The sequence below is a fragment of the Sminthopsis crassicaudata genome, chromosome 5 (assembly GCF_048593235.1).
Source record: "Sminthopsis crassicaudata isolate SCR6 chromosome 5, ASM4859323v1, whole genome shotgun sequence".
NCBI lineage: Eukaryota > Metazoa > Chordata > Mammalia > Dasyuromorphia > Dasyuridae > Sminthopsis > Sminthopsis crassicaudata.
The window spans coordinates 186,941,270-186,966,963 of NC_133621.1; the positions used below are offsets into that span (position 1 = coordinate 186,941,270).

At 36.1% G+C, this 25,694-nt stretch overlaps 1 protein-coding gene across 1 annotated transcript in view; it reads right to left on the reverse strand.

Moving 5' to 3' along the window:
• The window catches only part of VWF (von Willebrand factor), a 203,412-nt gene extending 182,173 nt beyond the window's left edge, over positions 1 to 21,239 (reverse strand). Inside the window, exons 1-6 of the mRNA XM_074269040.1 lie at positions 21,082 to 21,239; positions 17,526 to 17,580; positions 16,231 to 16,404; positions 13,132 to 13,234; positions 11,194 to 11,402; positions 5,046 to 5,170 (exon numbers count right to left, since the gene is read on the reverse strand). Coding sequence (XP_074125141.1) covers positions 5,046 to 5,170; positions 11,194 to 11,402; positions 13,132 to 13,234; positions 16,231 to 16,404; positions 17,526 to 17,580 — 666 coding nt within the window. The 5' untranslated portion in view covers positions 21,082 to 21,239. The remainder of the gene's footprint in view (positions 1 to 5,045; positions 5,171 to 11,193; positions 11,403 to 13,131; positions 13,235 to 16,230; positions 16,405 to 17,525; positions 17,581 to 21,081) is intronic.
• Between the last annotated feature and the right edge of the window lie 4,455 nt (positions 21,240 to 25,694).

Here is a 25,694-nt window from a genome sequence, read left to right on the forward strand (position 1 = left end):
GGGATATGTCCTTGGCCTTGTACTTTTTAATATTTTTATCAATGACTTGGATAAAGATGAGAAGGATAGCCAACATAGCAGATGACTAAAACAGGATCCAAAAGGATATTGACAGGCTACAGCATTGTACTGAATGAACCCAGATGAAATTTTTTAGAGATAAATGGAAAGTAAAAAATTAGGTCCACAAATATAAGATGGGAAAGATATGGCTAGACATTAATTATTCTGAGAAGCATTTTGGTGATTTAGTGTACTGCATCTGCATAGGAGACAGTCGTGTGAAGTTGTGAGCCAAAAAAAGCAAAGTCAACTGTGGGCTACAATAAGAGGTCCAAAACTTCCAGGAATAACGAGGCAATAGTCACATGGCTCTCATTAGACTTCATTCAGAGTATTGTGGACACCACAGTTTAAGGTCACTGACAAACTGAAGAGTATCCCTAGAGAGCAGAGAAACCAGCATAAAAAAGGCCTTGAGTCCACAATATATTATAATAGGTTGGAGGAACTTGGTAAATTCAGTCTGGAGAAGATGTCTCTAAAGGGACAGCATAGGTGTCTTCCAGTATTTGATAGGCTGTCAGAGGAGCATTAGACTTTGGGGCCCTAAAGGGCAGAGCAAGGATCAAAGGATAAAATTTATAAAGATATAAATTTATATTTGATTAGGAAAGACTTCTTACCAGAGCTGCCTAAAAAGGAATGGGATATGGGGTACCTCAAGAGGTGATGGTTTCCCCCTCATTAATTGTCTCCAAGTAGAAATTGTATATATACTTGCAGGGGATATTATAATGGACTCTTTTCTCATGTACAGGTTGAACTCGATGGTCATTAAAATGCCTTCCATTGCTCAGATTCTATATAAATAAAATCACATCCAAAAATGTGATTCAAGGACAAAAATAAAAGACAATACCATTAAGAAACTTCCAGTCTATTGGAAAAAGTGATCTAAAATATATAAGAACAAGCAAAATAAATACAAAGCAATTGTGAGAAAGGCACTATAAGTTGGAGGAAAGAGAGCATTAGGTAAGGCCTCAGGTAGAAGGTGGTACCTGAGGAGAGTTTTGGAGGAAACTAGGGATCCTAGGAGGCAGATATGAGGATTATGTTCCAGACATGTGAAAAGTCATGGGGATAGGAGATGAGATGTTGTGTGAGAGAGACAGCAAGAAGGCATTAGAGGAGAGCTTTGTCCAACATATTTCTTTGTATGAAAGCAGGATAAAATGAGTGCTAAGAGTGCCTTTGAAGGGAAATGGAATTCCCCACATGAGCTATTTGCAGCCTGAAAATAAAAGTACAGTTTCCAACCTAGGACTTGATGATGGGGCTTAGAAATGATGAAAAGGAGCTGAGAAGGAGTTTGTTTTGTTATTTAGTAGTTTTAGTCATGCACAATTCTTAGTGACTCCATTTGGAGTTTTCTTGGGAGAGATATTAGAGTAGTCTGCCATTTCCTTCTCCAGATCATTTTACAGATGAGGAAAGTGAAGTAAACAGGATTAAGTTTGCCCAGGATCACACAGCTAGTAAATATCTGAAGCCATTTGAATTTAGTTCTTCCTGCCTCCAGGTCCAGCGCTCTATCCACTGAGCTGCCTAAGTGAATAGATCAGCTTAATTGATCTAACTGTGTGTTTCAGGATCCAGGACTTATTAGCAGGAGCCGGCTTCCTTCTTCTCAGCTTGTGACTTCCTTGAGTCCCTGCCATGCACTAGCAGCAGGCTCCTGCTGAGCCTAGGAACTGAGACATAATTCACTCCAAGAAAGGCAATACTATGTCCTAGCATTTATCAGCAATAAGATTTGATAAGTTAAGGATGAACCAGGGGTACAAGCAAAGAGATTGGTGGGCAGAGGAAATTTAATGGAAGAGAACAGGCTGACGCTAGAAAAGAAGCCAGCTGGGTAACCTTGTCTACAGTGCCCACATGTTCCCATTCTGTGGAAGTATCCTGGGGCTTTGGGGTAAAGGATGAGTTTCTTTTGTATGTTTTTAAATAATCAAATGAGTGCAGCACTTATCTCCCAGAACTGCCCTGACCACATCTCTGACAGCTAGGCAAAGAAAGCTAAATGTGGGGTTTTCCCTACCAAGGCTCCCTTGTGATATTTAATTCAAGTTCAGAAACTCATTTCCTTCTTTTTCCACTCCATAAGACTATAGAACAGGAATTTAAAGATCATCTGGGAGCAGCCAGATGTTACAGTGGATAGACTGCCAGCCCTGAAGTCAGGAGGACATGAGTTCAAAAACAGCCTCAGATATTTAACATTTCTTTGCTGTGTAACGCTGGGCAAGTCAGTTAATCCAATTGCCTCATATACAAAAATAATTAATTTAAAATTTTTTAATTTAAATCATCTGGCCCATCCCTCTCATTTAATAGTTATGTGAAGCACAGAAAGGTAGAATAATTTGCCTGAAAATCACAGAGGCAGTAACAGAGTCAGGGTCCAAACTAATATTTTCTCATGCCAAATCCAAATTGTACTACAGCACACTGAAGTCTTCCCTCTTCCATCTCTCACTTCCATAGACATCACTTCCAGACAGTTTTTAGAATGACTATGTTAAGAATGATATACTAATAGACTCTTAATGGGGGTATAAAGGTTTCCGGTGGAGGTCCAATATTTCTGGAAACAATTTGTAACTCTGATCCCCAAAATCACTGAACCCCTTAAACAAGAAATGTCAATACTCCAAAGAGATTGGAGAAAGAAAAAAAAAGACTCATATATCAAAAAATATTTATAGCAATACTTATAGCAATTAAGGGAATTCTGATCAATAGAAGAATGGCTAAATTTTGCTATATTATTCTGAATTGTGTTCAGATTATGAATATAACAGATTCTAATGTACCCCCTCAAAAAAACCATAAGATATGAATTTAGAGAAACAGACAACTTACATGAAGTGGCATAAAGAAAACTGAGCAAAACTTGGAAAACAAGTTATGCAATAGCTACATCATTGTAAAAGAAATCAGCTTTGAAAGACTTATACCTATGCAGTCCCCAATGGAACTCCAGCAGATGATGATGACTAGCTTTCCAGCTCTTAGCAAAAAAGTGATGAAGTTGAGATACAAAATGAAACATACATTTTCAGGCATGGTCAATGTGAGGATTTGTTTTGCTTAAGTATGCTTATTTATCATAGGGAGGGCTTTTTATGGGAAAAAAGAGTAGAGGAATAGTGACAAAAAAAATGATTTAAAAAGGAAAATAGATGACAAATTTCAAAGGACATGAATAGACGATTTTCAGATAAAGAAATTGAAACCATTTCTAGTCATATGAAAAGGTGCTCTAAATCACTATTAATCAGAGAAATGCAAATTAGGACAACTCTTAGGTACCACTACATACATCTTAGATTGGCTAAAATGACAGGAAAAGATAATGACGAATGTTGGAGGGGATGTGGGAAAACTGGGACACTGATGTGGATGTGGAAGTGATGGTGGAGTTGTGAACAGATCCAGCCATTCTGGAGAGCAGTTTGGAACTATGCCCAAAGGGCTATCAAACTGTGCGTGCCTTTTGATCCAGCAGTGTTTCTACTGGGCTTATATCCCCCCAAAAAATCATAAAAAATGCAAAGGGATCCACATGTGCAAAAATGTTTGTGGCAGCCCATTTTGTAGTAGCAAATGACTAGAAACTGAATGGATGCCCATCAATTGGAGAATGGCTGAATAAGTTATGATATGAATGTTATGCAATATTGTTGTTCTATAAGACACGACCAGCAGGATGATTTCAGAAAGACCTGGAGAGTTTTAAATGAACTGAGGCTAAGTAAAGTGAGTAGAAAGAGAACACTGTTCATGACAACAAGAAGAATATGTGATGATCAATTCTGATGGACATGGCTCTTTTCAACAATGAGGTGGTTCAGGCCAATTCTAATGAACTTGTGATGAAGAGAGCCCTCTGCACCCAGAGAGACAACTGTGGGAACTGAGTATGCATCACAACATAGCATTTTCACTTTTTTGTTGTTGTTTGCTTGAATTTTGTTTTCTTTCTCATTTTTTCCTTTTTGATCTGATTTTTATTATGCAGCATGATAATTGTGGAAATATTTATAGAAGAATTGCACTTGTTTAAACATACATTGGATTATTTGCCATCTAGGGGAGGGAGTAGGGGAAAGGGAAGGAGGAAAAAAATTGAAACACAAGGTTTTCCAAAGGTGATCGTTGAAAACTATCTATGCATATGTTTTAAAAATAAAAAGTCTTATTAAAAAGGAAAATAGAGTAATTAGAACATTTTTAAAATACATAGAAGAAAGTAAAAGGAAATTTTGAAAGAGTATATGTTCAAGCAGGTCAAGCTTTGGAATTACTGTAGTATAACTATTTTTAAGCTATAAGCAATAGAGATTTATGATTTTATATGTAATCCCCTTTTCCTATTCTTTATATTTGGAAATGTTCATGTTTCTTTATGTTTGTTAAGTTCAAAATAATAAAAAAGAAAATCTAATTTAAGAAATAGAATAAGCCTTTTTAAGGTACTTAGCTGATACAAGGGAGCCTGTAGTCATAGAATTATAGAAATGGATTTTTAGTGCTGAAAAAACTCTCAATGATCACTTAATCTATCCCCTCATTTTAAAAAGGTACAACAAACTAGTACATGACTAGATAATAATCAGTACATTTTTTGCCTAATATATTCGAGGAAAAAATTCCTATAACACTCAAAGGAATGAGTTTTTAGTGGTAGAATTTTAGAAACCATGATAAGTGCTTGTGGAGGCAATAAAGTTCTTGGGGTAGAGAGCGGGGGATTCAGGGCAAAGGATTTCCTAGAGTCCTCAGATCATATATGCTCAAAACAAAAATTTAACAATCTTCTCTTGAAAACAAGTATGAGCTCTTATGTCTCAGTATGACTTTTGTATATCCCTGTATATATGTGTAAGTCCATATGCACATATAATACATATGACATTAGTTTTGCAGATGGAAAAACACTTCCCCATGTCACCCCCATGATGGATAGTACCTACCGTTTCCATCTCTATGGAGGAGATGTTGCAGGTGCCACTTGGAAGAGAGACTCGCTTACACCCATGATCTGCACTGCGTAAGGCCCAGGAGTTGGCAAAGTTGTAGGGGTCAGAAGTCAAGATGCCTATGGAACAAAGTTTGGAATAGAGAGCAGTTATCAGGTATCCCTGCCCCATTTCATTTCAATGCAACTCCTCCCCTTTATGTAAGTCAGCTTCTAAGTCATCCTCCCATTCAACTATAAGCAATGCAGGATAAGGTTCTGAGGGCAGAAATCCCTCCTTTATTGGAATAATCTTTGTATTAGCTACTTGAGGAGCACTTCAAGATGGAATATTACTAAAGCATGATGAAAATGGCAATGATGGCAAAACAAGTAAGTTGTGGGTAAGAAGAAGATAGAAAAGGAGAGGGAGAAAAGGGAGAAGGGAAAGAGAAAGAAAGAGAGAAAGAGAAGAAGAAGAAGAAGAAGAAGAAGAAGAAGAAGAAGAAGAAGAAGAAGAAGAAGAAGAAGAAGAAGAAGAAGAAGAAGAAGAAGAAGAAGAAGGAGGAGGAGGAGGAGGAGGAGGAGGAGGAGGAGGAGGAGGAGGAGGAGGAGGAGGAGGAGGAGGAGGAGGAGGAGGAGGAGGAGGAGGAGGAGGAGGAGGAGGAGGAGGAGGAGGGGGAAAAGAAGAAAAGGAGAAGGGGAGGACGAAAAGATAAGAAGGAAGGAGGAGGAGGAGAACAAGAAGAACAACAGGGAAGGAAATTAGAAAGAGTAGGAAAGTATACATTTTAAAATTATGACAATGAGGAAGAACAGAAAGAGAGAAGAGAGAAGAAGGGAAAGAAGAAAAAAGAGATAAAAGAAGGGAGATATATAGGGAGGGAGAGAAATCTTTTACCAAGGTGCAAAGCAGTATGATTCTATGCGTTTCCAGTTACCTTCCTTTTGTGTTTTATATATTATGTGTATAAGTCTCATTTGAGAAATATGCTGCCAGCTACCAGAGGTTTTAGTCACAATATACACCAAAGGACTGAGTAATCATGATTCCTGATTCAACAATCACAAGGTCATCAACAGCTGAATGCCTGACAAACTTTTTGAGCCCTTCCCTCTCCTCTCAAAAGTCAATGGGACCCTGGCAGTCAAAAGTCATAGAACCCCAATAATTACAGTGAAAATTTAAACGGCCTAATCAATATTGCCCAATAATTTAATGAGGAAAAGTAAGGCAGAGACTCCTGTTTGTCATTATATACATTAATAAATAGCACTTGTGATTTATTGTGATTTATTTAGACCAGGTTTTCTTAAACCTTTTCCACTCCTGACTCCCACATTCAGCTATACAACCTCCATATAGGGTCACTACCCACGATTTAAGAAGTTTTGATTTAAGCCATGCCTCAGGGTCAGAAAATGATTGCCAGAATGAAAGAGATAGCATAACTCAAGGTTTCTTAAACTTGTTCCATGCCCCACAGAGAAAAATTTAGGTGACCTTCCCTCAGGTATATAGGTATATAAAATATGTATGATATATAAATATTAAAATATACATAAAATAGAAATCAAACATTTACTAATTATGCATCATAATTTCCCGACCCCCCTATTTAATTACAAGACCCCAAATTTAAGTCGGGAATCACAGTAGTTGGAGCATGGTTGATGGAACTGACCTTTCTTTTGAGAAGAGAAGAAAGATGCACTGAGTATTGTAGCTAAAGGGAAAGGAAAATGAGGAACAGGAGATGTGGAGAGACAATGGGGTGTTGTGGAAAGAATGCAAGACTAGGAGTCAGTAGTAAGGCATTCTGGTCTTAGCTCTGCCACTAATTTCTTGGATGTTCTTCAGAAATTATTTAATCCCTCTGGGTTTTACTTTCTCCAGTTAAATATCCCCATAAAATGAGAAGGTTGAACTAGATCTCTAAAGTCACCTCTAGCTTGAAAACTCAATGAAATGAAACTAAAATGAGAGCTAAGAACTCCCAGAGTTTAGAGAATAATAACATCTGCACATTGGTTTCAAATTTATACAGCACTTTTTCAGTAACAACTTTGTGAAGTACATAGTATAAATATTAAATTGCCCATCTTGTTTTTTCTGTTGTTAGAATATTTTTAGTTGTGTCCAACTCTTTGTGATTCAATTTGTAACAAAATAGCTTTGTATTCATCTTCCATGATGTATTATGTATTATCCATTTTCTATCTTTGTTGTACAATTGTTTCTGTCATATCCAACTGTTCATGACTCCAGTTGAGGTCTTCTTGGCAATGACACCAAAATGATTGCCATTTCCTTCTTCAGCTCCTTTTATAAATGAAGAAACTGAGGCAAATGGGGTTAAAGGTCAAACAGCTAGGAAGTGCCTGAAGCTAGATTTTAACTCAGGAAAATGAATCTTTTGACTTTGAACCCAGCCTTCTTTCTACTGTATCACCTAGTAACCCATCTTCTGTACGTTTCTTTAAAATGTAAGTTGATCACTGTGAAAGATTTGGCTATTCAAATCAATACAATGATCCAAAAAAAATACAAAGGATTTATCATTTTAAAAAAGTCTACCTCCAGAAAGAGAACTGATCAATGTTGAGCACAAATTGAAGTATAATTGTCTCACTTTCTTTATTTTTCTTGCTTTTTAAAGAAAATATGAGTAAAATAGAAATATTTTACATGATTTCACATGTATAATTGATATCATATTGCTTGCTTTCTCAATGGGTGGAAAAGAAAATGGGAGGAAGGAAAATAATTTGAAATTCAAAATTTAAAAATAAAAGAATCTTTAAAATATGCAAATAATTTTTAAAAATAAAATGTAAGTTAAACATTAAAGTATAAGTTTCCAATACATTTATGTCAGTCTCTTTAGACACATTGTCTTTTTCTTTATCACCAAAATTATTTCTGATGCATCTTTAGAATTTCATTTTTTGAGAACTTCCTATCCCTGTTGGATTGGTATTCTTTGTAACATTTTAGGCCAATGGACCAATCAATACTTTTTATGAACTCTGAAATCTTCTCTCCCCATATCAAGAAAGCATTAAGACCATGCCCAGCTTTTTGTTCATTCTCTCTAAAAGATTTTTAAATGGAATGGTCCATTTGCTTGAGAGTCTCTATCTTCTATATCATAGCAACCAACCACTTCCTTCCTCTTTGTGTGTCAAAATTAGATCCAAAATAGTAGTTACTTTCTCCACATTATGATAGATGAAATTATCATTATGATAAGCCAAGAAGTCAAAGGCATCTTTGTTTTTGGCACAGAAACATTTTCATAGATACCTCAATAGCAGTTCCTAATCATTATTATATAAAGTCTCTGAACCAGGTTTATGATCTATTTACTAAACTCTTCAGTTATTTCTGTTTTCTGTCCTATGTTTATTCTCACTCAAATGTGTTGTCTACCACGTAAGCCATCTAAGCTTCGTCACTTAGTATAACTTCTCAATGAATATACCATTTTGAAGTGATTGCTGCTATCCATCGTCCCACTTAGAAATCCCATGTCTTTCAGAGTTTTGAGTCTTGAGTTACATACTGCCAAATTTCATAGATCCTTTATAATTCAATACATCAATTGATCAATGATTTCAAAAAATGTGATAACTCCTTCCAATGGTACAAAGTGAAATAAATCCATCAATGCTTTCTCTTTCTATGTAACTATGTCTATATCTTCCTATAAATCCTCAATAGGATTTCCATCTTATGTGCTGGAGATCTTCCTTTGGGTTTTTCAACTTTTGGTGGGTCCCATTGTAGTACTTAGACTTTTCATTTTCACATTACAAGACCATTTCCTTTTCTAACCACACATCTCCTGGAGATCTTTTTTGCCACTTATTCCTTGAAAGTTAAGTGATATATGTGATCAGATATCAAAATGTGTATAGATAACTAAGGCCATGAATATGTTTGCCAACTCCCTGATTGGTTTTTGTTACCTGGGAATTACTTGACCTCTATTGCTGCTCTTTTTTCTGAAGCAGCAGAAAGATGAGTTGCCCATTATCTTTATAGTTTGGCCACATATTGACATTATGTGAGTGCCTCGACACACTTGTGCCTCTTTGCATTTGGATCCTTTGTGTATCTACTTTTTCTACCAATGTTATGTACATTTTGGGGGGTAAATAGGTAGATAGAATGCCAGACCTGGAATCAGAAAGAATCATTTTCATGATTTCAAATTTGGTCTCAGATTTACTAGCTGTGTGACCCTAAGCAAGTCAGTTAACACCATTTGCCTCATTTTCCTTATCTGTAAAAAAAAAAAAAAAAGAAGCAAAAAGGAATGGTTTAAATGACAAATCACTCTGGAATTTTTGCCAAGAAAACACCACATGGGATCAAGAAAAATCAGATATAACAACAACAAAAACAAAATTCTCCTATAAAGAGGAAAATATTTCATTACTACTTTTTTATTATTTCATAAAATATTTATTGTTTGAAGTAATATATTCTGGTTAACTAACAAAGCAAATGTGTGTTCAGGGGCAATATCTTTGTTTTAGGATAAATTGCAGAAACGCAGAATGCATTGAATCCAGAGTATCTCTCAATGGAGGACTATCATGTAAGTTGTTGGATGTCACTCAGATGTTTTAAAACTTTTAGTTTAGAAAAAAAAAAAAAGCATTCTCAAGAATAGAAATTAAATCAAAGTGTGGGCAAAGCAAATAGAGAAAAATTTTGTAACAGCAGAATACTAGATTAAATGCTCAGAAACAAAAAAGAAACCCTCAACCAAAAATAGTCAATAAAGGAGTCATCTTGCTTACAAGAAGACCTGATTCCCGGCCGAGTTTCTGACATAAACTAGCTATGTGGCTTGGGACAAATCACTTTATTTCTTAGGCAATGATCTAAGAGTCATAAATTACAGGTAAATTTCTGGTCTATATTGGTGGATGGAATTTCCAAGTTGAAATTCTCTACATCAGTGAAATAATCTCTCCTTCCCCACCAAAAAAAAAAAAAAAATTATCTGCCTCACATATCTATTGTGAGGTCCAAATGAGGTGATTTTATGTGGATGTATATTATTTTACTGATAAAGACAGCTATGACCCAAAGAGGTTAAATGATCACCATCAATACAGTATAAGGGGCTATCAGTAATTACCCAGTATATAATTAATTATTCTAGATTCTAATTATTCTAGGAAGGGGACAGGTAGGGAGAAAAAGAATAAAGAAAAACTCTGATTTATCCATTTTGGCAACCATCTGATTAAAAGAGTTTGCTGATTATAATTACCAACCAAAATGAGATTTAATAATTATCAGTGCTTTTCAATTATCCATGCTATACTGTTACACATAAATGAATAAATGATAAAGTATTTGTTATGTTCTTACAATGTGCCAGACACTGTATTTAGCATTGGGGTTACAAATTCAAAAAATCATGACTATTTCTGCTCTCCAGGATCTTACCATGGATAATCAAACCTTGGTTTCATTGATCATGGTTCAGGTCAATAACAATAAATCCTATTTCTAAGCTGTCTTTAAAGACAGGTAAAGAGTATTTCACCCACCATATCCTTGTGAAATAGGTAGTGTGAGTGTTGTGAGCAGGTCCCCATTTTACAAATTAAAAAAGTGGCACTTGAATAAAACTATCGACTATAGTTACAAAGGTAATAAATGTCAAAAAGACTGAATTCATTTCCTCTGAATGAGTCCTTCACTCCTTCCATTACATTCTACCACCTCTCTGTAACTTGTTTGTCCAGAGCTTCAGTATTCAAAATGTGGTCTGGGAAACTCAGGGGGCCTTCCAAGAGATTTACAATATCAAAACAATTTTCATGAGAATGCTAAGCTACTTTAATTTCTAATATGATAAATATTGATAGCTATTAAACCACATAAACTAAAGCTCTTTGGAGGAGACTTCAATAGTTTTTAAAAGAATAAAAGAGTCCTGAGATTAAAAGGGGGAAAAAAGTTTGAAAACTATTAATCTAGAGTTGGGAGATGGTAGATAGAGCAAGCATTTGTTCCTACTATGTGCCAGACACACTGTGAGAAACATTTTATAAATATTATTTCATTCAGTGGAGTCTATTTCCATCACTTCACTGTTAACTTTTTCTGAGGAAAAAACTAGCTCATTAAATCCTACCTTCCTGGGTTATAAAGTCATCTTCTGCAAAGTCATTGAAGTTGCCACATAGTCCACAGGTCTTATCGAAGTGTCTTTCAGGCAGCAGAATTTGGAAGTTCCCATCAGAATCAATCTTGGCCACAAAGCCATGGATCTCACTGGACAACTTGTAGTAACCAGCCTCCATTTCTAAGTGCAGCCCTTTGGAGGCATAAGGAATGGAGATTCTGAAAAAGAATTCATTAGCTTACCAAGTGACACGTTATATCTCAGTCTCCACAACTGCTCCCCCAATTCTATTACTTTCTTTTAAAAAATTTTTTATTTATAATTCATAGAATATGTTTCCATAACTTAGTAAAATAAAAAGATGACTGTACATGAAACTGCAAATCTATTATGTACAACTTGCTATTCCTTTAAAATATACGACAAAATTATCATGTAAATGTTTTTCTTCCCTCCCCCTCTCCCATGTTCTACCATTAGATACAAATATGTGTATATATTTATATATATATATATATATATATATACACATATATGTATGTATATATATATATACATGTTTCATGTAAGTTTTTCCATATTTTTTTCAAAATCACTGACCTCATCATTTCTTATAGCACAGTAGTAGTCCATCACAATCACATACCACAATTTGGTCAGCCATTTCCCAATTCCTTTTGACAGATATTTACTAACCAGAAGTCCTCAGTTTCCCCACTTTGCTATTTATAAGCTTTGGTACTACAAATAAGGCATTTATCTCCTTCTCTGTAAAATTGAATTGATATTGTGTGCTATCTAACTCATAGGCTTGTTATTAACATATTATAAACTCTGAAGTGCTGTATAAACATGAGCGCTTGTTTTGAGGACTTCCTATGTACCCAGTTGCTCCAGGAAAGGGAAAGAGTTAGAATAAGACTTGGTCCCTGAACACAGGGAATTTGGTCCCAATTCAGCCAAGTGAAATATTATAATCTTGTTCTACTTCGTTCCAGAGGTTAGAACTATTAGCTACAGATAGAATTTTCTAAAAGGCAGACATGTAGACTTAAATTAAGAAAAACCTTCTTAAGACTTTAAGTGCACTAAAGTGAAATGGATGAGTTACAGAAGTGGTGAGTTTTCCCTCATGAGGCCTTTAAATAAAGACCTTTATAGATGCATTGTAAAGACAATCTGCTTTCTTTTATGGGCTGGACTATTTGGCTTTTAATTTCCCTTCTACTTTGAGAGCTTCTGGTTGGAAATGGGAGGAAGCCACTAGTAGGAATTAGGAGACCTGAGTTCTATTCCCAGCTCTTCCTTACATTACATGATATTAGCCAAGTCTGGGTTCTACCATTTACCTAATGGCAAATGTCATGTCACTTCTCTTGATGTCAGTTTTCTTTTCTTTAAAATTAGGGTGTTGATGATCCTACCATTGAGCATCTAACCCAAAGACAGCAGAGACTGAAAGGTTCCAATGTGCATATTCATAAAAGAAGTTGAACAAAAAAATCTAAATGGGAAACGCCTAAATAAATCATGCTTAGAGTGATGAGTGTACCCTAAGAAATAATGAGTATGACAAATTCATAGAAAAAAATATTTTTATGAAGAGATGGAGAGCTAAGAGAAAAAAATATGCACTATGAGCACAATAATGTTTTCAAGTAAAATGTAGTGGTTCCAGGGATTTGATGATGAAGTACCTTTCTTTTCTCCTGATAGAAGAGGTGCTGGACTACAGGTACAGAATGGTAAATATGCTCTCAGATACAGTAGTTTAACTTTTTTTGTTACAAAAAAGGGATGTATTGGGAGAGAAATATTGAGAAATAATCATTGTGTCAAAGACAAAATTCATGAGTAAAACATTTAATATTAAAAATAAATAGGTTAGGTTAGATTATCTCTAAGTTTCTTTTAATCTCTGTAACTTTCTACGAGTCCTTGGCTTACCTCTGGTCTCCCTGAGTCACAGTGCCATTGATAAATAAGTGGATATCAAAAAATTCCCCAAGATACACAGAGAGACTTTTCCTCTTGCCATTTTCAAAATCCCCTGAAATATTAAAAAAAATTATTGGATGAAAGGAGATGTATTTTCTTATTTTTTTTAAAGTTGAAATCTTGAAATAAAGAGACCTACTTATGGAATTCTTTAATCTACATAATATTAAGTACTTTGAGCTAACAGAAATTCTTCCAAGGAAGGATAGGGAATAGACACTTTGGAATCATCTTCAAATTCTCTCTTTCTCACTATTCTCTCCCCCACATCCAATCAGCCTGGTCTTCCTTTAACAATCTAACAATTAGAGATACCCCAAGGGAGAATTGACTAGATGACCATTGGGTGGGTACTTCTTAGAGGGGTTTTTGTTCTGAAAGGATTTATAGTAGGTGACCTCTGAAGTCCTTTCTAACCCTGAGATTCAATGTTTCTAAGTCCCTTGTTCCCTTCTCTTTCCTATAGAACCTCATATCACCCACCAAGGATATGAATAAAATTAGTGAGACCCCATATACCAATTAAGCTGCTGGAAGTGAGTTCTTAAAGAGGTTTAAATCTAACTGAATTTAGTTAACAAGCCATTAGGACCAAAGCACAAGTGGGTTTATGAATCATAATTCCAGGAGCAGAGATAATTTCAAGAGAGATTTCCTCCTCTGATGGAGGGATTAAGAAAAGAGCTAGTGTGGTATGGTAAACAGAGTCTGGATTTAGTACCCAGAAAGACAACATTCTGGAGAGGAGAAATTTAGAGGCAAAAGACATGAGTTTAAATTCCACAACTATTACTACTTGAGTGATCTTGTACAAGTCATTTAGCTTCTAAAACCATAATATTATTTTGAAGGGGGAGGGGAGGGGGGAAGGGTCGAGAGAGACAGAAAAGGAAGGGAGGAACACTAAATGATTCCAGTTCATATGACCTTATGACCTATCTCAAATCCCATTTCCTTCATAAAACACTTCCTAAGTATCCCCCTGGTGCTCTCTTCTCCCAATTACTAAAATGCACATCAACCAGTTTAGCACTTTATCACTCTCTAATTAGTTCATTTTTAAGGCTTATCTCTTCATCTAGACCATCATATGCTGCAAGGCAAAAATTGTCTCATATTTCTTGGTATTCCCCATAATAATGAGCACAAAGTTAGTAGATACTACTAGTTATAACAACAGCTAACATTCACGTAACCAGTTTTAACAATATTATCTCATTTTATTTTTTTCACCAACTCTGGAAGTCCCCATTTTACAAACAGGAAACTGAGCTACTTGCCTCAGGGCCACATAATAAATGTTTGAAGTCAGATTTAAACTCAGGTCTACCTAATTCCAAATCCAACACTATCTACTGTACTGTCTACTATAGTGATATTCAGTAAAGACTGAAGCTGGAATCATTATTGAGCATCGGTCACATCCAACCCTTAGTGACCCCTGTGGGGTTTTCCTGGTCAAGATACTGGAGTGGTTTGTCATTTTTTTTCTCCTGTTGTCCCCATTTTACAGTTGAGGAAACTGAAGCAGAGAGTGGTCCAATGACTTGTCCAGTATCATACAGCTAGTAAGTGTCTGACACTGGATTTGAACTCAGAGAAATCTTCCTGACTTCAGGCCCAAAACTCTATCTACTGTACCACCTTAGTTATCACTAAAGTTTGTCACACACTTTGGAATACTCAAATTGCTATAGGAAATTTTTCTAGAGCCTCCTAGTTGTTAGTACTGTCTCTTCAAATTACATATACACACATATGTATGTATACATACACATACATAAACACATATGTGTATAGAGGTGTATATATGTATACAACGTAGACATATATATATATATATGCATGTGTGTATATGTATCTGTTTAAATACCTTTCCAGGAGAATATAACCACAGAATTATTTTTTTTTGCATAAAACAGGGAAATACCTGTTAGATATAGTATTTTCCACCATCCTGTGCAAAAGGCAGGAGGAATTTCCTATAAGTAGTAAAGTCCCCTACTCACTCCTGTTTATATGGGATATACTTGTTGCATCAAATCCACTTCCTCAGTGAGATTCTGTGTTTACTTAAAAAATTTAATCTAATAATCCATAGAGGAAAAACAAGATGGATTTAGAACACCTAGGCTATAGAAAGGCAGTTAAAATGCCAGTCCACTAAGATAGTAAATTCAGATGTATCTGGAACAGACTCAACAACTGGGCAATGAGCTGAACTCAGAATTAAATAGGTGGAAAGAAACAAGTTAAACTGCACATGGGAAATTATATATTGTACTTAATGATTCCAAGTTGTTCACCTGCACAACAGTCAATCTTCTTAACATAGATGCTATAGGGTTACAAGTCTTAGAACAACAATTTCCAAATAACTAAAGTTGCAGTTAACCCAAAAGTCAACCAGGTAAATGGTAAGATTAAGCAGGGGTCAACATACTCCCAGTGATGGAAATCTGCTCTAGAAGTGGCATAAAGAATATCATTCTTGGGGCAGCTAGATGGCTCACTGGATAGAACATCATCCATGAAATGAGAAAGACCTGAGCACAAATCCAGGCTCAGACACTAGCTTTGCGACCCTAAGAAATCACTCAACCCCAACTGCCTCACTCTTCTCCCCCCCAAAACAAAATATCATTTTTCCCTGAGGCAATTGGGGTTAAGTGACTTGCCCAGGGTCACATAGATTTGAACTCAGGTCATCCTGGCCAGGGCTGGTGCTCTATCCACTGAGCCACCTAACTGCCTCCAGAATATGATTCTTAATCTCCCTACTCCTCCAGTTATGTTGTATAGGTTTAGTGGAAAGAATCTGGTTTCAACTCATGGTTCTGCTTCTATCACCTCTCATTTATAAAATAACTGTGTAGAAATATATGATCTCCATGATCATTTCTAGATCTAAATTCAATTATCCTGTGACACCAATTGATAAGCCAAAATAAACTCATTCCCTTCCTCTCATACTTGCTTTGGTACTCTAAGCCATTTTGGATGTGTCATTACATTAAGTTTTGACTCCTCCATTTAATGTTTACTCACCCAAAATGGAGAAAGAGTGTTTCCTGCAGTCTCCAGTCAGAAGGTAACTGCAGTCTCCACCAAAGCTGTAGAAACGGTCATCAAAGGTTTTGATGTGGTCATCTCCAAAAAAGCTGCAGCGCCGGCCTGATATCTCACTCTTCTTGCCATCCACAAAGAAGGATGGAAAGGAAGCTGGGAGGATAGAACAAGGGTCAGTGCTACCCAGCCCACCAGCCCAGGCTGCATAAGTATGATGAGAATGAAGGAAATCTACCCAAAACTAGACTTTTGAGTTAGAATTAATAAATCAAGAAATTTTCACCAAATGCCAGTGTGTGCCAGGCTCTGTGCTATGGGACTTAGGTAAATGATGACTAAAAAAAAGTCATCATCCTATGGCCTGAACGATGAAGGACCTCTGTAAAATTAACTAAGCTAGTATGCAGTAGACACTTAAAGGTTTTTCAGTTGTTTGTTAAATCAAGATAATAAAGAGTTCATTTCTTAAATTTTGCCATTTAATGCTATCCACATGTAGAGAAAGAATAGTCTGAATGCTGATTAAAGAATACTATTCTTCACTTAATTTTTCAAGGGTTTTTTTTGTTTGTGGTTTTTCTTTCAACATGACTAATATAGAAATATGTTTTGCATGAATATCCTATACTGAAAGGGGAAATGAAAGGGAAGGAAGGGAATGAGAAAGTTTGAGGACTCAAAATTTTTAAAAAGAATTTTTAAAATTCTTTATACATGCAATTGGAAAAAAATACATAATTTTTATAAAATTTTGTCATTTCAGCTTTGGACCCATTGGGTTTAAGTACCCATAGAGTTCTTATTTCCTCTTAATTTGGGGGGGACTATAGGGAAGATCAAAATTGGAGTAAAATTGGAGTAGTCTGCTGTCTTCTAATTCTGGAAAGCTAGCTGTTAAATTTTCATTGTAAGCATTTACATTTCAGAAAGATAGCAAAGGTAAAAATCAGGGCTCAATTTATTGTTTTGTTGATTTTTAAACTTGAGGGAGTGGATGAAGAAAATGCCAATAAGGCATATTAAACTAACGTGTATTAAAATTTTGTTCCACTTACATTTTTCCCTCAAAGAGCCAATTATAAACTATTTACCAATACACGACTGAGCAAGAGATCTGCCAAATTACCACAAATTTCAAAATGGAGAAGGCAGACAAAGCATTGCAGTAAGCATTTATTAAGTGCTTGCTATGTGCCAGGAACAGTGCTAAACTTTAAGATAGCAAATAATTTAAATACTCTGCACCAGAGGAAAAAAAAAAAAAGATTCCTTACCTGATGTGAAGAGGTCCAGAGCAAGAGGTATAAACATAAGCTTAAGGCACATCATCTATGAAGAGAAAGAATCCTGTCAATAATGCTTGAGGTCCACTATAAGAATATATTATCAGGGGAACAAATATATTGGTTATCCTCCTTCTCTTCCTTCTTCTCATTTTGCTCCTCCTCAGTTTTCTTGTCCTTTTCCTCCCCCTCCTTCTCCTTCTCCTCCTTCCTTCTTTCCTTCCCAAAATGAGACCCTCCTGCTCTTTATCTTAAGGCCCATCACAGCCCTAAACTTGAAAGGCAGCTGTTGGTGAAAGGATATTTGATTGGGAGTAAGGTCTGGCTTCAACCCCTGTTGACTCACTAGTGAGATGACCATGGGTAAGCCATATAACTACTCATCTGTTAAATGAGGATACTAATAATTATACCACTTAGTTTATTGGCTATTGTAAACTAAAATGTACTATAAAATGAGACATTCAAACATGGTAAGAGCTAGAAGGCACAATAGATAAAGTATTGAGCTTGGAAACAGGAATATTACTGTTTATGGGTTCAAATCCAATTTTTAGACACTAACTGTGTAACTCTGAACAAGTCCCTTAACCTTGTTTGCCTCAGTTTACCCATCTGTAAAATGAGCTAGAAAAGGAAATAGCAATAGATCTTTGCCAAGAAAACTCCAAGTGGGGACATGATTCAACAACAAGAGCTCAGGTTCCTTGAATCCATAGCAAAAAGACCCCAACCAGTGAAAAGTTTCCTCCCTACTTTCTTTCTCATGCTAATCAGATTTTAGAATCATAGTCTTAGGACATGAAAGAATCTCAGAAATCACCCAGTCCATCCTCCTAATTTTATGAATGAAAAAACAGACTGTCAGAGTCAAAATCAATAAACATTTATTAAGCACCTACTATGTGCCAGGGGATACAGTGAAAGTCATTAAGTTCTCAAGAAGCTTACAGTCTAATGGGGAGAGAAATAAAACATTAAAAAAAAAAAAAAAAGCTAAAATGAAGGAGGGGAAGGAAAGAAGGTTACCCCATGAAGGATATGATAAAGACCTGCAGAGGAGAGAAATGATCCAAGGAGGTAAGAATCTCTGTGTTGATTTCACATTGCAAAATGGTGAGTTTCTGGAAATCACAAAATCCATAAAAGAAGCCTGGTAGAAGAGAACCGAATTCCCTAAAAGGATCAGATCTCCAATATCAACTCCACAAAGTTAAGTGAGTCGCCCAACATTACAAAGTTTGTCCTATGATGACCAGTGGAATAAACCTAAAAAAAGTTAGAGAGACAGTCATTTTCCCCCCAAAACAGCCTAAAACTGTGGCCCATAAGTTCCTGGTGTGCCAGTCATGGGTAGTGTTTTTGTTATTCAATCATGTCTAACTCTGTGACCTTGTTTGGGGTTTTATTTACAAAGACATGGAGTGGTCTGCCATTCCCTTTTCCAGTTTAGGAAACTGAGGCAGACAAGCGACACAGCTAATAAGTAACTAAGGCCAGATTTGAATTCCCATCTTCCTAATTCCAGGCTGGACTCTCTAACTACTATAGCACCTCATGACCCTACCACTCACTATTCAGTTAAGCACATATCCACATTGACCCATTTTTATATTGCCTTCAAATATAGGAAGACAAATGCGACATTTCTTATAGAAAAAATATCTAGATAAATGTTGGAGTGAAAAATTTAAAGTAATTATAATTTCATTCAAATTTTATACAGTAAGGTCTATTCTGTGGATGGCAGAGAAGACAATGTTGAGGAGGCCTTATTTTGAAGAACTAACAAGGTAATTGATACTCAACATCCACATACAGACCACAGGAAAAAGATCTGACTGTTTTCTAGGGATGATCCTGCCCAAGAGAGCTACAAGCAAAGGAAAAATAGATAGAGAATCAGGAGAATTAGATCCAGGACAGGCTTGAAAGATAATTTACTCAAAGTTGTTCATTTAAGAAATGAGGAAACTAAGGGTTATTCTCAGTGAGCTACTTCTCAAAATTTTTGCTCATAAACTAGCTTCCAGGCTGCTTAAGTGGGCCACTGTAAAAGATGTTAATTCATCTTAATGTGAATCTATGTCAAATAGTTTGCATTATGGAATACTTTAAAAAATATTTTTCTCTATCATAACCCAATGATATATAAAATTAGTTTTATAGAAAAAGAAACAGACTTTGGAAAGTTAAGTGATTTTCCCAGATTCAAACCAGGCTTCTCAATTTGAGCTATAACTCAAACCTGGGACCAGATGGCAATCTGCAAAAACCAGTCATAGGACAGGTTTGAAAAGCCAATGTCCAAGTCTTTTGGGTTATCTACTGTTTGGGACTGGATGCTACCAAAGGGAAGCAGCTGTGCTATATATAGGAAGAGGAGGCTGTGTGGTACTATCAGTCAGTAAGTCAATAAACATTGGCTAAGGACCTACTATGTGCCAAGCAGTGCACTGAGGTTGGAGATATAACAAAAAGTAAATTTTCTCTGCCCTAAAGAGCTCACAGTCTAGTGGAGGAGACAGCATTGAAGCAGCTTTGGAGAAACAAACTCCCTACAGAATAAATAGGAAATAATCAATAGCAGAAAGGCATTAGAATTAAGGGAGATTGAAAATAGCTTCCTATAGAAAGTGGAATTTAGTTGGGACTTAAAGGAAGTCAGGGAAACCAGAAGGTAGAGAGGAGGCAGAGCATTCTAGGCATGGGAGACAGCCAGTGAAAATGCTCAGAGATGGAGTATCTTAATTTGGGGAAGAGCAAGGAAACCATCAATAGCTCTAAGAGGATGTGGCAGTGGGGGGGTGTAAGAAGGGCTAAGGTATAAGAAGACTGAAAACGTAGGAACTGGTCAGGTTATAAGGGGCTTTGAAAGTAAAACAGAAGATTTTATATTTAACCTGCAAATGATAGAGTCACTCAAGTTCATTGAGAGAAGAAGGGAAGAAGCGGGGAGTGACCTGATCCAAAGTGAACTTTCAGAAAAAGACTTTGCCAGGTGTGGTGGAAAAAGTGCTGGATTTTGAGTCATGTAACCTGAGTTCAAATCCTGACTATACTATTTCTTGGCTGTGTAACCTTGGCAAGCTGCTTTAGTTCAATAGGCCTCAATTATCTCCTCCACAAACATTGAGAGTGACCCAGATGACCTCTGAAATCCTTCCCAGTTCCATGAGTCTAAGATTTGAAATATTGGATTTTGAGTCAAAAGACTCCAAAATCTAGCTGAAAAAGTTTGAGCAAATCATTCCACTAACATGCCTTCATCAGAGAGCTCATTTAATCTCACTGCATCTTAGTTCTCCATTTATAAAATGGGGACCATAAAGCACATTACAAACCACAAAACACTATATAAAAGTGAATTATCTTTGCTGCTTGGGATAGCAGGTAAACAAGAACAAGCCTCCTTTCCATCAGGTCACTTCTAAATCAATTTATCCCACCTCCCCTCCCTTCTCCCTCCTCCCCCTGTCAAGTCTCCTGCTTTCCCTCCAGGCTCATGCTCAGCAGTGAGAGTTTCTCTAAACAAACCATGCCTTACCCTGATGGGTCTCTGAGGCCCTCTGGAAAACAGCCTCCAAGAAAGTTGACAAATGTCCTCAGGGATCCATGCTTTCCAGTATAGGGGGGTGGCTGGATCAGAACTCTTTTGCCTCTGAGATGACTAGGTTACTAAGCAGCCCAAGAGTCTAGATCTTTATGCAAAAGGACACAAAGTCAAAGTTGACGTCAGTCAAAGCATCCCCCACCCCCATCCACAATAGGGCCAACCTGCTTCTGAGGGGAATTGGCCTTCACTTAATTGCCAGAAGAGAAAAAAAAAATCCAACAATGGAAGGAAATGGTATTAGACACCCCATGGCTCTGATAAGACTTTGAAGAGTTTAGTGGGAACCCTCATTGGCAAGGCGTTTAATGAACTGAAGTTGACTTCTTCAATTTTTTTGCCTCCTCAAAGACCTCTGAGGAGGAGAAAGTAAGAAAGCAGGCAATGCCCAAGGAGAACCAGGGAGCAGACAATCCATCTGGCTCCTGGCCATAATAGGGCTATGGGTCCAATGGGAAAGAAAACACAGAGACCAGAGCCAATTTGGCAGCTGTGTTCTGAGGGAAGTGGCTCCCTGACCTCTCCACCCCCACCTCCTCCACCCCACAACTGCACGTCCCAATCACCAGAATTTATGGATAATTTGTGAGGCTTTTCCAGGGATAGAACTCAGCAAAATTATGAGAAGTCATACATGTAGTATAGTGGAAAGTGTTGGATTTGAAGTCACAGTCAAATCTTGATTCTGCTGTTTACAATTTGTGTTAAATAAGAATAGCCCAGTTGGATGAAGTTAGTCAATTTTTTTTTTCAGCCTTGACCATCTTCCCTCCATGCCCTATGTGTCTACTCCTTCCCTTCTGAACATTTCCTTACTTTCATATCTATTTCCAATTCCCTTGGTGGTTCAGGAGCAGTAAAATAGATTCCCAATAAAGCTGAAAAACTTTCACAGAAATTGTGACTTGGAAAGATTTTTAAAGATCATCAAATCCAATCTTTCATTTTACAGATTGAAGGCAAGAGATGTAAGATGATTTGTTTGAAGTTACACAGCTGGTCGGTAGCAAATCACACCTTTTGCTGTTTGGTCTTTCTGTCCAAGTCTTCATGACCCCATTTGGAGTTTTCTTGGCAAAGATACTAGAATGGTTTGCCATTTTCTTCTGTTCATTTTACAGATGGAGAAATTGAGGAAAACAAAGTTAAATGACTTGCCTATGGTCACACAGCTAGGAAGTGTCTGAGGCCAGATTTGAGGTCAGAAAAATGAATCTTTCTTATCCCAAGTCCAGCACTCTATCCATTGTACACTTTGCTACTTCTAAACTATACCTTACCAGTACCAGAATTCAAGTTTATTAATTCCAAATCTCTAATATGAGGAAGATAATAACACCTCCTTCCCAGGATTATTGGGAGGATCAAATGAGCTAATAATTGACTTTTAAAAAATAGTGGGGGGGTTTTCCAAATACATGCAAAGATAGTTTTCAACATTCTCCTTTGCAAAACTTTTTGCTCCAAATTTTTCCTCCCTCCTCTAATTCCCCCAAGCAATTCAATACAAGTTAACTCTACATGTTTCCACACTTATCATGCTGTACAAGAAAAATCCGATCAATTTGTGATGATGAGAGTCATCTACACCCAGAGAGAGGACTGTGGGGAACTGAGGGTAGATCACAACATAGCATTTTTCACTCTTTTTGTTGTGGTTTGCTTGAATTTTATTTTCTTTCTCATTTTTTTACTTTTTGTATGATTTTTCTTATGCAGCAAGATAAATGTATAAACATGTATGCCTATATTGTAATTTAACATATTTTATCATGTTTAATATATATTGGATTACATGCCATCTAGGGGAGGAGGTGAGAGGAAGGAGAAGAAAATTGGAACACAAGATTTTTCAAGAGTCAAATTATCCATGTTTTTTAATTATGTTTTTTAATTTATTTTTTAATAAAGCTTTTTATTTTCAAAACATATGCACAGATAATTTGACAGCATTGACCTTTCCATAGCCTTGTGTTTCAGCTTTTCTCTTCCTTCCTCCATCACCTCCCCTAGATGGCAAGCAATTCAATATATGTTAAACATGTTAAAAATATGTTAAATCCAATATGTATAAACATTTATACAATTCTCTTGCTGCACAAGAGAAATCAGATCAAAAAAGAGAAAGTAAATGAGTAAGAAAACAAAATGCAAGCAAGCAACAACAAAAAGAATAAGAATGGCTCTCATTGCCACAAGATCATTGGAACTGGTATCAATCCTCTCATTGTTGGAAAGAGTCACATTAATCAGAATTGATTGCTGTATAATATTGATGTTGTAATATAAGATTTCCTGGTTCTGCTCATTTCATTTAGTATCAGTTCATGTAAGTCTCTTCAGGCCTTTCTAAAATCATCCTCCTGATCATGTCTTACAGAACAATAATATTCCATAACATTCATATACCACAATTTATTCAGTCATTTTCCAACTGATGGGCATCTACTCAATTTCCAGTTTCTTGCTACTACAAAAAAGGGTTGCCAAAAACATTTTTGCACATGTGGATCCTATTCCTTCCTTAAAGATCTCTTTGGGATATAAGCCCAATAGAAATACTGCTGGGTCAAAGGGTATATCCAGTTTGGTACATTTTTTAACATAGTTCCATAATCTTGCATATGTTTTTAAAATAAAAACTTCAATTAAAACAAAAGATTGAAAAATAAATAAGTAAATAAAAATCAGATCAAAAGGTAAAATAAAACACAAAAAAGAAAAAATACCAAAAGATGAAAATCCTATGTTTTGATCCACAGTCTCCCTAGTTCTTTCTCTGGATGTAGATGGCATTTTCATCCCAAGTCTATTAGAATTGTCTTAAATCAACACATTGCTGAGAAGACCAATCCATCACAGTTGATCATCCATAATCTTGTTGTTATTGTGTACAATGTTTTCTATTATTGTAGAAAGAATATGATTCACTTCACTTAGCATCACTTCAAAGAAGTCTTTCGGATTTTCTGAAATCAGTCTGCTTGTCTTATACAACAATAATATTCCCCTACATTCATATACCATAATATAGTGCAAATGATGGGCATCCACTCAGTTTGCTATTACAAAAAGGGCTGCTACAAACATTTATGCACATGTGAGTCCTTTTCCCTCTTTATGATCCCTTTGGGATATAGATCTAGTAGAAACACTGCTGGATCAAAGGGTATGCACAGTTTTATAGTCCTTTGGATATAGTTCCAAATTGCTGGAATGAGATAATAATTGTAAATACTTAGCATAGTACCTGACTCAAAAGAAGCTCTGTATAATGTTAGTTATTTCCACCTTTCAATTGTTGGTAATGGTAGAATTTCAAACACTTTGACAGGCACAATGTCAGACATTTTTGGTTGGGGGACCCTATTCAGTGCTAACTAATTCCATTAAAGCCAATTTATTAAATGCAAAATATAGTGCTTGTTAATGAGGAAAAAACACAGTTTTTTTAATCCACAGATTAGCTCTTTGCCTTCTTGGACTTCACAGCAGGGAGAGGAAATGTGCACAGTTAATAGATATTACCTATTCCTGCATGCAATTCTACAAGTAATTTCTTCTCATTTCTCAAGGAGTTCAGTACCTATCTTCATTCTTGGAGATTTATATATATATATATATCAATGTCACCTCAATCATTAAGACCTTCCAGTTCATCAGCCTCTTATGACCTGTACCTTTACTACAAGTAAACAACACAGAGAAATGATCTCACCATTACCCATAATTATTCTACTACCATGATAAAAACAGAAATTCTTGTCCCTAGTCACAACCTTCTATCTCAAACTTCCAAAAACTAGTATTTGTCATCCCTGAAACCTGTAGTCACTTCTCTCTGCTCCCCAATGCTTATTGACTAAATCCACTACAAAAAAAAAAATTATCTAGTCTAAACACAGCCCTCACCACTGCATAATCTATTCATGAATTCACTGGATTTAGTGCTTTTAAAAAGTACCTTAGAATTTTTTTCTTTATCTTTAGAAGTTTTTCTTAAATTTACTTCTCTGTTTACATGTTATCATTCAACAGCATATAAGGTCCCTGGAAGCAGAGACTGATTTTTATATTGATCACCCACAATATCTTGCATGCAGTAGTTACCTTATAAGCATTTATCTAAATGTTTGATGAATTTTGAAAAGGGCCTCCCTTACAGGACCATCTTCCTCCGACCTATCACATTAGGTTAGCAAAAATCTACTCTGCTTACTCTTAAGGCTGGTGCTGAGAAAGCCTCTTAGTGTTGTGGAAAAAACAATCCAAGAACCTGGCTTAGAATCCTAAGTCTGATACTGGATTTATGAACATGAGAAATTCATCCAGTTTTCTTGATCCTCAGTTTCTTCACCTGTAAAATGGGGATAATAATACTTAAACACCCTAGTTCACAGGGTCATTGTAAGGAAAGTGCTTTGTAAGCCTTTAAGTATATGTAAAAATATATTTATTTTATCTTTACATAAATATATCTATATGTATCTATGATACATATTATCTTATCTTTATATCTATATATAAAGACATATTTATATAAAGAT